Source organism: Ambystoma mexicanum, chromosome 14 (genome assembly GCF_040938575.1).
Source record: "Ambystoma mexicanum isolate Mex_15411 chromosome 14, UKY_AmexF1_1, whole genome shotgun sequence".
NCBI classification, from domain to species: domain Eukaryota; kingdom Metazoa; phylum Chordata; class Amphibia; order Caudata; family Ambystomatidae; genus Ambystoma; species Ambystoma mexicanum.
In genome coordinates, this window is record NC_090940.1 from 337,968,265 (window position 1) to 337,980,973 (window position 12,709).

The window sequence follows — 12,709 nt, forward strand, 5'->3', positions numbered from 1 at the left end:
TCATTTTTTCATTTACTTTTTTTTAACTTTTTTTCCCATTGATTTTAATAGCCACCCTGAAAAGGGAGAAGGGACTATGGTTTGCTTGGGCATTTGGCCCTAGGGGCATTACCCAACCAGTAATGCCCCCTCTGCTCGGGTCATATTGCGAAAATGCTGCTGAAGTTCGGTTTTGTTGGTGTACTCATTAATGCCTATACTGCTAAACTCTGTAGGTATCAGAAGATAGATCGGTACTAGGAAGGATGATTCCATGATATATATTGTTTTTTTCATTTCCAACTGTAATTCCTGACTTTCTCTTGTAACTTAGAGCTCACCACCCAGACCACAGAAAATTGACGAAGTCCTCCTGGGACTAGTAAGTAGTTGTAAAAAGCAGAATAGTTTTACTAAACATTTCCTTTCCTCATAAATCCCCTATTCCTATTCAGCATGCTTTCAGCAAGAGTTAAGGAAATCTTTGACTGTAAGGTTCACTCATAAAGGATTCTACTTCAATTCATTTTGTTTTCCATCATTTAAATCTACCTCTGGAAAAGTATAGTTACGCTTCTCCAAGCACCTTTTTTGGCTCATTCTGCCAAACCTTGTTGTAATAAGGGTATCCATTTTTGGGAGCGAAGCCATTGATCTACCCCCTTTGGTTTGCATTTTCAGCCCCGCATTTTTTCTATCTTATTTTTTTTTCTTATCTAATTCTTTCATGGTTTTGAGCATTTTAAACCTATTCAGTAGATTGGCAAAAAATTCTACTGGAGAACTAAATGTAGTCCTATTTCCCTTCCCTCTGTATGACCATTACTTCTTTTACACCCTAAAATCTGCCCGTTTTTGATATTGATGTGTCCCAACAACATCTTGATCCGAGCAGTAGATTGAATTTGATGTAGATTCATGAGAAATTATTTTCAGAAACAAACATTTGCGGAAGGTTACCGCTTATATATTATGACTCATGTTCTTAACCACTTATGATAGGGAAAGACGGGCATACCAATTTCTTTCTTCATAATGATCAGTTAGAATTCCTTGTATTTGATATATTAAGGCAGAAAATGAAAGAGCCCTTTTCTGTATTTGTACTTAACATTATTTGTGTTTTTGTTTTCTTTTAGGATCATTTTGAAGCTGACGACAGCATTGAACAAACACTTGAGTCCCCTGTTGAGAGGGTAACTATATTTATTGTTAGTTATTCCTGTAACGAAGTTCCAATTGTGCTCATTCCAAAAGAGATTCACACTTTTATTCAATATTGATTCCTAGCATCCTTTCTGGATCATTGTGAGCATACAGTCAATCAGAAACCAGAATTTCTCTGTACTGTTCCTAATAAGTACCCACAAAATGTGCCTCGCTAATAACAACTACATCAAACGGCCACTGTGTCTGCTTGCCCTTACTTTTTCTGCATGTCTCCACCTTCCTCTCAGTGCTAGACTTGACCCCAGCCGGCAAACCTGGGTCCTTCTTCTTTCTCTGCAACTGGCATACGACAACATCTGCTCCTTTTACTCCTGTCTCTCATTTCTGTGTCTAGATTTTTTGGTGTTCTCTATGCTATGCTGATGGTTATCCTACCCTTGCACCCTGTTAATACCCCACTAACTCCTGAAAATGTGAAACTCGGGGACAGCATGTCAGCTTATTGGGGCTATTTTTGGAATGCCCTGGCTTTTGTACTCCTCAGCCTCTCAACCCAAAGGATTGAGTTCCAGACACTTTGTGGTGGCATTAGATCAACTTCTGCCAATCTCTTCTTTATGCGTTAGCTAAGACTTCAACCATTTTATAGGTTTTCTTCATGAGATGCGACAGCCTACAGATGTGAGTAGTTTAGCCAACAATTGTTTTGGTATTTGGTTCAAGGCTCCTTTGTAGATCATACATGCAATGTTCAATATGATCCTGTTAGAGGGGAAAGCCAACACAGTGTAACCTAAAGAAACCTAAGTCAGACCTTACGATACAGAGACACATGGGCAAATAGGGGTTGTAGAAGAAAATTAAATAGATCTGGAGGTCACAACAGTGCACACAACGCAACACAGACAGTAATCCTAAGGAGAAAGTGAAGTTTCCACAAGTGCTCCACTGTCTGCAAACATCCAAGTATTCAAAAGATTCCAACTGTACACAAGTGCCCAAGAGTTTAAACAGTACCAGTGTGGGAAGAATGCAACCACGAATGACAAGTTCCAAGAATTCATAGCAAAACACCCAAGTTCCAGAATTCATTTTCATAGGTGGGCAGAGTAATAGGTAAGTCAAAGAGTAGACAAAACCCCAGTTGAGAGATATGGGGCCCATGGGGGACAAGGTATTGGGAAGCAGGAGCTGAATAGTTTTAAGAGCCTACTGATTGGCATAATGCAATGGGCAAAAGGGGCAATCTGTTGCAAGGTTCCAGGTCAAAAGCAATTTTGAGCACAATACAGAGGAGAGAATGAAGAATGGCCCGGAAGTAAGAAAAGGCCATATAAGAGGAAATCCAAGATCAAGAAACAGAATCAAACTGTGTATAGCAAGAAGGAATTGAAGTGCATCAATCATTGAGAAGTGATGTTCTCAATAGATTTATGGAGTTCCCACTACGCTGGAGTCGTTTGACCAGAGACCACTGAGACTGGTAGTCCCTCCAGTAATGCAGCCTCCACTCTGGTCAGCATAGAAGATTCAGCAGTGTCTAGCATGTGACATTTGCGCAGATGCTGTGATTTTGGAGTATGTTGCTTTAGAGCAGGATAAGAGTAGATTGGCACTTAGGGTACCCTTACATTGTGATTAGTAAGAGTGGGGTAAGGTTTATGTAAAATAAATTATTTGTTGGCATCTGTCCAGCCATTATTTTCTTTTGAGCATTACTTAAATATTTCTTTGGGCTAGTAGAGAAATTAAAGTGTATTATTTGATATTTTTACTGGGTATTCCAATATAAGAACATGCAAAATTGACTGCATGATTTATCATATTTCATGCCTTATTGATAACATGCATCATTTTCCATTTACTGATTTCAATAATCACTGTCTGTGCAGGCAATGTGAAATGTTGTTAATGGTAAAAATAAGCACAAAAAGGGCAAAAACATGTGTTAGCACTACCACAACACTAATAATGAAGTTAATATCTGGATATTTTTCAACCTGATATCAGAGGCTACCAGGTCCGTAAATGTATTAGTACCCGGCTAGGGTCAATGAGCTTGTTACAAGCAAGCTCATTGGCCCTCGCCTGGGCCTTACCTCACGAGAAGGCTCTGAATCCTCTGCTTCTCCACTGTGGAATCCCAGAGTGGCTGCCATGGAAAGGGAGAAGAGACTACGTGTAGTCCCTTCGCCCGTTCCATGGCAGTCATTTTTTCATTTACTTTTTTTAACTTTTTTTCCCATTGAATTTAATGGCTGCCATGGTAATGCCCCCTCTCCTTGGGTCATATTGCGAAAATGCTGCTGAAGTTCGGTTTTGTTGGTGTACTCATTAATACCTATACTGCTAAACTCTGTAGGTATCAGACGCCAGAATTTCTCTGTACTGTTCCTAATTAGTACCCACAAAATGTGCCTCGCTAATGACAGCTGCATCCACTGTGTCTGCTTGCCCTCCCTTTTTCTGCATGTCTCCACGTTGCTCTCAGTGCTGGACTTGAACCCAGCCGGCAAACCTGGGTCCTTCTTCTTCCTCTGCAACTGGCTTACCACAACATCTGCTGCTCTTACTCCTGTCTCTCATTTCTTTGTCTAGATTTTTTGGTGTTCTCTATGCTGATGTTTATCCTACCCTTCCACCCTGTCAATACCCCACTAACTCCTGGAAATGTGAACAAGCAAGATCATTGGCCCTCGCCAGGGCCCTACCTCACCGAGAAGGCTCTGAATCCTCTGCTTCTCCGCTGTGGAATCCCAGAGTGGCTGCCATGGAAAGGGAGAAGAGACTACCTGTAGTCCCTTCGCCCCGTCCATCGCAGTCATTTTTTCATCTACTTTTTTAAACGTTTTTTTTCCCATTGGTTTTAATGGCCACCATGGAAATGGAGAAGGGACTATGCTTTGCTCAGGCTTTTGGCCCCCGGGGCATTACCTAACCAGTAATGCCCCCTCTCCTCGTGTCATATTGCGAAAATGCTGCTGAAGTTCGGTTTTGTTGGTGTACTCTACTGCTAAACTCTGTAGGTATCAGAAGATAAATCTGTACTAGGAAGGATGATTCCATGAAATATATTGTTTTTCATTTCAAACTATAATTCCTGACTTTCTCTTGTAACTTAGAGCTCACCTTCCAGCCCACAGAAAATTGAAGAAGTCCTCCTGGGACTAGTAAGTAGTTGTAAAAAGCAGAATAGTTTTACTAAACAGTTCCTTTCCTCATAAATCCCCTATCCCTATTCAACATGCTTTCTGCTCGAGTTAATGTTATCTTTGATTGTTAGGTTCACACATAAAGGATTCTACTTCAATTCATTTTGTTTTCCATCATTTAAATCTACCTGTGTGAAAAGTATAGTTACGCTTCTCCAAGCACCTTTTTGGGCTCATTCCACCAAACCCCGTTGTAATAAGGGTATCCATTTTTGGGAGCGAATACATTCATCTAGCCCCTTTGGTTTGCATTTTCAGCCCCGCATTTTTCAATCTTATTTTTTTTTCTTATCTACTTCTTTCATGGTTTTGAGCATTTTAAACCTATTCAGTAGATTGGCAAAATATGTTTCTGGAGAACTAAATGTGGTCCTATTTCCCTTCGCTCTATATGACCATTACTTCTTTTAGACCCTAAAATCTACCCTTTTTTGATATTGATGTGTCCAACGAAAATCTTGATCGGAGCAGTAGAATGAATTTGACGTAGATCCATGAGACGTTATTTTCAGAAAAACAAACATTCGCGGAAGGCTACCCCTTATTTATTATGACTCATGCTCTTAACCACCGATGAAAGGGAAAGAAGGGCATACCAATTTCTTTGTTCATAATGATCAGTTAGAATTCCTTGCATTTGAAGTATTAAACCAGAAAATCAAAGAGCCCCTTATGTATTTGTACTTAACATTATTTGTGTTTTTGTTTTCTTTTAGGATAATTTTGAAGCTGGCCACAGCATTGAAACCTGAGCTCTTTCCAAAAGAGATTTACACTTTTATTCAATATGGATTCTTAGCATCCTTTCTGGATCATTGCGAGCACACAGTCAATCAGAAACCAGAACCTCTCAATATTGTTCCTAATTAGTACCCACAAAATGTGACTCCCTAATGATTGCTGCATGAAACATCCACTGTGTCTGCTTGTGTCAGTACTTGCCTGGCCCTGTGCAAACTGGACTTCCAAGGCAGTTGAACTCATGGTGTAGGCGACAAGTTCTTCCTACCAATGTACCCCTCTGGATGAAGTGTTTACATACAGAGGGATCTATTAATTGGAAGAGGGGACACAACACGAACACCATAGGCTGCAAAGAAAAATGAATGCCGTCAATGGAGCAGAAAACTAACACTAAGCTGAAGTTGAGTAACCACAGAGTGAAGATGCCAACCTGTGCGGAATATACAATAGGAATCTCAGAGAGGAGGTTTTCATTCCAAACTCCCTTCCCTGAGTGTGGATGGCGTACCTGCAGTACACATTCAGGAATTAGTGATACGGAAACAAAGGGGAGAGACTAAATGTAGTGGCCAGTAACAGTACCGTATGTGGAATACTTGAGGATACAAGAATAAAAGACCCAAATCCCTTAGCACGTGGTGAACAGATGAAGTGATCCAACAAACAGACTGTCCCAACGGCACAAGGATGAATAAATTGCAGAGTGGCAATCAATCTGTAGTCCCAGATGAGCCACCTAACTCGACGACACGAGGACGACTAAAGGCACTGTGAATGAGCACAGATAGAAGTCTCTAGTCTGTGTGAAGACAACAAGAAACAGAATGGCAATGTCTTTTCCAGCAATACCAGAAAGCAATCCAGATAGAAACAGGGTCGGCAACAAGCAGGCAGAGTAGTTTACGACATGAGGCCAGGTAATCCAGATAGCGGTCCGAGTCGGCTTTACAATGGGCCTCATTACGACCCAGGCGGATTTCGCGGTGCTAAATGCACCGCGAAGCATGGCGGAAAGCCGCCGATAGCGCCATGGGGGTTGGCGGATTTACCGCCCCATTCCGACCTCGGCGGAGCGGTAAATCCCCAATCCCCATTCTGCCCTTCCCCATTCCCATTTTTGCCCCATAGGGTATAATGGGAGTGGGGAAGGAGTTAATTACGCCACCGTAAAATACGGTGGCGTAATTAACAACGAGGTCCCGTAGCGCCATGGTTTTCTCCGGCTGGTAAAACCAGGCGGAGAAAACCTCCATGGCGCTACGGGAACTCGTAGTATGGCGGAGAGGTACGCCATGCACTACGCTGGCGTAATACCCTCTCCGCCAGGGTCCTAATGAGGCCCAATGACATGATACAATGCAAGGATGAGACAAGGCAGCATCCAGGGACAGGCAAGGGTTTGATAAGAAGGCAATACGTGATTCAAAAGGCAAGAGAAACAAAGATATATTCACAAAATCAGAAGCACCGGATATGCAGATAAGAGGAGCTTAAGTACACTTAGTTGTGTGACTACACCCTGCGCTGATCCCAGGACAGAACACGTGACACCGAACATGTAGGGGATGACAACGCTTCCATGGCAACTTCCAATGCTCACCGAAACACGTCCTGCCTCCAAGTGCGTTTGGTATTTGGTAACGAGGAAGTCGATATATGGAGTCCAAAGGGGTACTACGGCGTATATCACTGCCGTGGGATCTTTGCCTTTATGCACTGTAGATGCATCGGAAGATTGCACTTGGCGTGAAGGGGGTGAACCAGTACCCGGAATCCTGGCAGCATCCTCCCCCAAAGAACCCCTCACCCTACGGGAGGACCAAAAACTAGAAAGCAGACGTCGGCTCCCATGTCCGGTTTTCATTACTGTAACCCTTCCAGTCAATGAGGTATAAACGAACACCCCTACGTACCTTGATGTCAATGATCCGGTTCACTTCGTACTCATCTGAACCCTGCACCGGGACAGGACGGGGGCGAGACAGAAGTCTTGTAGAATGGTGAAAGAGTTTCACTAGAGACACATGGAAAACTGGATGGACCTCCCATGAGATGGGAAGGGCCATCCGTACGGACACAGGGTTGATCAGTTCCATGATAACATAAGGAGCGACAAATCGAGGCAAGAGTGACTTGCGGCCGGGAATACAGAGATTCTTAGTTCATAACAACACCTTTATCCATACTTGATACTCTGGTGCAGGGGCTCGATGAGGGTTGGCAAAAACCTTAGCACATGTCTGTGCTGCATGCAGGTGTTGATTAACACCCTTGCGCAGCTCCGACAAGTCGCAAACACAAGCATGGGCAGCGGGATTGCTCAGAGAAACCACAGGATGCAAGGGAAGGGTATGAGGGTGGCGACCATAGAGGGCATAGAACTGCGATGAACAAGTGGAGGTATGCAGAGAGTTGTTGTAAGCAAACTCTGCCATCACCAGAACAGTAAGCCAGGAGTCCTGATATTGAATCATGAGGCAACATAAGTATTGTTCGAGAGTGGCGTTCAAATGTTCTGTTTGATCATTTGTCTGCAGATGATATGCGCTAGAGTATTTTTCATCGATACCAAAAGAGTGAGTGAGAGCAAGGGAAGTGAAATGGGATCCCCGATCCATGATGATGATGTCGGGCAGCCCAAAAAACCTAAAGACATGCTGCAGAAATGGATCCACCAGAACGGGTGCAGTCGGAATGCCCCCGATAGGGGATAAACAAGGCCATCTTTGTGAAATAGTCAATCACCACCCATATGGTATTGTACCCCCAGACTGACGGTAGTTCAACAATGAAATCCATAGAAAGCATAATCAATGGGTGCTCAGGGACGGGAAGTGGCTGCAAAAGAACTACAGATTTGGCAGTGGTACTCTTGCTCTGAGCGCAAACAGCACAAGAAGCAATATACTCCGTGTCATCACTACTCATTGACGGCCACCAACACCACCGTCGTAATAGATCTAAGGTTTTCCTTTTGCCTGGGTGGGCTCCGAACTTAGAATCGTGACACCATTGCAACACGGTTTGGTGTGTGTCCGCATCCGGCTTATAGACCCTACCCTGTGTATACGGCAAGGACTGCACTAAGTCCATGTTGATTTCTGGAGGACTCCTCCGCACCCAATCCTGAATCGAACACTTCAGGGATGATTGCAGTGTACAGCCACACACCACCTGTTGGGGGAGGAGGAGTGAACCATCCAATTCATGCCATGTGGGGAACCATGAATACGAGACAGTGCATCTGTCTTAGAATGTAAGGAACCAGGACGTTATGTAATGACAAAATTAAACATGGAAAAGAACTCATGCCAGCCGGCATGACAAGCTGTAGTACACTTGACAGATTGCAGGGCTAGTAAGTTGTGATGATCTGTGTACACCTGTACGGGAAGAGCCATACCCAACAGGTGGTGTCTCCAAACCAGAAACATATCCCAGATTGCCAACAGCTCTCTTTCGGTGATAGTATAGTTATTTTCATACTGTGTCAGTTTCCGGGAGTGATAGGCAACTGGGTGTAAACTACCAGAATCGGTGCATAGTTGTGACAAAACCGCACCTATGGCTACATCAGAGGCATCAGTCTCAACAACATAAGGTGAGGTAGGGTCTGGGTGTTGTAGCACCGGTGTGGTCGTAAAAGCTGCCTTGTGTACCTCAAAAGCCTGCTGGGCTGCTGCATCACAGATGAAAGCTTTCTTGCAGCTAGTAAGGGCAGTTAGAGGAGCTACTATCTTTGAGAAGGACCTGATGAAACGCCTGTAAAAATTGGCAAAACCAAGAAATTATTGAAGGCCTTCAGAGTGGTAGGAACAGGCCATTATAGCACTTCCTCCACCTTGGAGGAACTCATCCGAACCCCTTTGTTAGTGATGTCATAACCTACGAATTCCACCACTGTGGCATGAATATGCACTTTTCATGTTTTGCATGCAAGTGGTTCTCTCTGAAAAATCAAAGTGAAGTGTTTAGCATTGGATTCATGAGAAGCAGAATAAATCAGGATATCATCAAGATATACAATGAGAAACTGATCGAGCATGTCCCGGAACACATCATTTATGAAGTGCTGGAAAGTAGCCGGGCCGTTGCACAGGCCAAACAGCATTACGCAGTATTCGAACAGGCTATGTCTAGTCTTGAAGGCAGTCTTCCACTCGTCTCCCTGGCAGATCCTGACAAGGTTGTAGGCCCCTTGGAGGTCTAACTTGGTGAACAAAATGGAAGATCCCAGTTGATCCAAAAGTACCCATATCAGTGGGATAGGATACTGGTTGTGTATGGTGACTGCATTGAGAGCACGCTAATCAATACATGGCCAAATGTCTCCCTCCTTCTTGGGTACAAAGAACAAAGGAGAGGCCGCTGGGGAACGAGAAGGGCGAATGAAACCCGTACTCAAAGCCTTATCGATATACTCCTTCAGGATGGCATCCTCCTTCTGAGTCAAGGAGTAGACACGTCCAGAAGGTATCTTCGCCCCTCGTACTAGATCGATAGGACAGTCGTAGGGCCCATGCGGAGGTAATACGTCTGCACCCTTGGCACCAAACACATCCCTGAAAGCCTCATATTCCTTAGGTAGAGGTGTGGCTGTAAGCGCCCCTATTGGTAAAGGTGATATCCAAAAGCGGACGAAAGGGCTCTTTAGGGCAGTGTCAGAACCCAGACAACTTGATTCACAATAATCTGAAAAGAAAGCCACTTCACCAGACTGCCAATCAACAACTGGGTTATCTAGGGTCAACCATGGTAACCCTAGAATAAGCCTGAACTGAGGTCTCTGTGTGGCCGCTGTCCATGGTCATGACTAGATCCACTGTGCATACGGATAACCAATCCGGAAAGCAGGCCGGTACCATCGAATGCATTGACGAGCTCGGGACGGGTCTTGAGTACGACAGGGATGCCCAATTCATGGGCATATTGGCGATCAACATAATTACCCGTAGCCCCCGAATCAAGTATGCCCGCTGCTGTCTAAGACGACCCAGGTGGGAATGAGAACATTGCAGTGACCGTAAACAGGGCTGACCCAACGGGTTCTGGGGACATAGAGTTCAGCAACTGGACTACATCTATTGCCGAGCTTTGGCGTTTCCATGCTTCTTTGGTTTCTTAGGGCAAAGCTGTAACAGATGTTTTGATGAACCACAATAGAAACATAAGTTGTTTTTTCTCCAATGTCCCTCTCATCGGAAGACAATGGACCCCATACTGCTGTGATTTGCATGGGCTCACTGTTCCAGGTGGCCAGGCTCTCTGATGTCAAGGACATAGGAACTAGGGACCTTCGCTCTCCCTTCCTCTCGGCCTTCCTGGCATCCCTGTAATACGAGGTCTAGGAGTTCTGGAAAAGCAGTAGGAACCACAGGAACTGTTAGGCAGAATTATATGCAGTACCTTTAGAAACACCACACACAATTAAGACTACAAGTGACAGTACAATTTCACCTTTGGTACAAGCCTGTACTACACAGTTATAGTGGTAACAGTAGCGGAGCAGCCAGACTTATCTCAAGAGTAAGTGAGCAGTATCAAATAGTTACACAAAGGACAGCAATTACTATGATTCAGGCAAACACTGACTCAAAGTTTTCAAGTAAAAGAATATACATTTATTTCACTCTTCAGTTATATAACAGTACACTATTATAAGTAGTCTAAAAAATCACACTCTTAATACACCACAAAACTTCCCTTAAATTACAGACAAGTTAAGCTCACAAAAAGTAGTGGTAGCAAAATGGCACTCCAGCAATTTAAAAGGGAGGGAAAAACAAAGTTATTAGAAATTAGGTCAAACCAACAGGTAAGTACTCAGGGCAATTGTACAAGGGGAACTACAGAGATAGAATTAGGTAGAAAAGGCTTAGGGCCAAAGTCAATGGGTCAAAAGTCTTTTGCTCAAGATCACACAGTTCAGGGTAGTTCGCGGTACAGTTTGTCGCACGGTTTCTGGACAAGGTTGGTTGATACAAAAGTTAGTTCAAAGAGAAGAGAAGGACAAGCCCTCGGATTGGAGAAAGATTTCAAACACTTTCACCGCGGTTGAACGAAATGGACATACGGATTTGCACAGTACCTTAAAACGGAGAGGAAGCTGTAGCTGAGGCGGACGTTCCTGGTATTTCCTGCAGGCTCCCGGTTCCTGAAGCGACTGTCGGACTGACAAGAAGTAGGAAGACTGGAGGGTCCTGCACTACCAAGGGAAGAAACCAGCAGCAGAGCAAAGCAACAAATAAAAGGTGCGCTCCTTAAAACCCAAGCAGGGTCCAACCTTCCTGGCTATCCGGCCCACTGTAGCTCGGTACAGCAAATTCAACCAGAGGAGGGGTCCTGGCTTGTAGTTTGGACTAACTGGTTGGTCCCACTAGCTCAAGGGAAGAAGTTTCCTGGAGGATCTTCTCTGTCGTCGGATTCTGGAGATTCAGACTTGCAGCAGGGCTTCACCGGGCGGTTCAGTCGTTGTAGGGGTCCTCTTCTGACAGTTCCTCGTTGGTTCTTTCGTTCCAGTGGCGACTCTGCCTTTCCAGTCCGAGAGACCTGCTTTTTATGCAGTTTTCCCCCATTCATACAGCCTGGCTGTCAATCATACAGCAGGGTGGCTGTCCTGGCAAGGACAGTCCCCTCAGCCAAACAGGAGTGTGACTTGGGTTACCAAGGGAACCCAGGGCAGGGGTCCGAAGATCCCTCCCTAACATCCTGCATACCTAGACTTTCAGGCACCTTAGGGAAGGCCTCTGTGCAGAAGCACGCGAAAAGACAGCGAACAAAGGAGTCATCCCTGGTTTGGCGCGCAGAGAAAAACACGAGAAAGACTTTAACAAAAAGAAATGGTGAATAAACCCAGCTGGAGCCAAAATAAAATGTGTTTGGTCAAGCGGGTTTATGTTTGAGGCTAATATAATAGCCTAAAACAATACCACGTTTATATAAGATAATCGCGGTAGAAAAGTTAGGGTAGATACCACAGGTAATCGAAGGCCGGAAGACACCAGGCATTCTGAAATGTGCTGACTATCTGCTGAATGTGGTGAGCTTTTCTCGCGGACACATCCAGGACCGCTCCGATGAATTGAAGCTTTTGGGAAGGTATCATGTGGGACTTCTTGAAATTGAGGGAGAAGCCCAGTTTGTGGAGATAATGTCAAGTTACGCTGAGATGTTCCAGGGCCTCGTCGGGAGAATGGGCCCTGATCAGCCAATCGTCCTGGTAGGGGTAGACATGAATCTCCCTCTCCTGAGATTTGTTGCCACCACCACCATCAACCATTGAAACTGATAATGAGAACTGCTGCCTGCAGACCTCAGGTACTTTCTGTGCTTGTGATTCATAGGCACATGAAAGTAAGCATCCTGAAACCCCAATGACACCATCCAATCCTGAAGCTGGAGAGTTTGAAAGATCCAAGAAAGGTTAACCATTTTGAACTTGCCCTTCTTGAGGAACTTGTTCAAGTATCTCAAGTTCAAAATGGGTCTCAATTCTCCATCCTTTTAGGGGATTCTATAGCACCTTTCTCTAGCAGACTCGAAATTTCCTGCAAGAGGAACCGATCTGGAATTTTGCAGGAGTGTCTCTCCGGTGAATGATCCTG

At 44.4% G+C, this 12,709-nt stretch overlaps 1 protein-coding gene across 1 annotated transcript in view; it reads left to right on the forward strand.

Annotated features, from left to right (window-relative positions):
• Positions 1–12,709, forward strand: part of LOC138527197 (uncharacterized) — a 127,362-nt gene that overhangs the window by 26,435 nt on the left and 88,218 nt on the right. Inside the window, exon 2 of the mRNA XM_069638307.1 lies at positions 1,119–1,175. Coding sequence (XP_069494408.1) covers positions 1,119–1,175 — 57 coding nt within the window. The remainder of the gene's footprint in view (positions 1–1,118; positions 1,176–12,709) is intronic.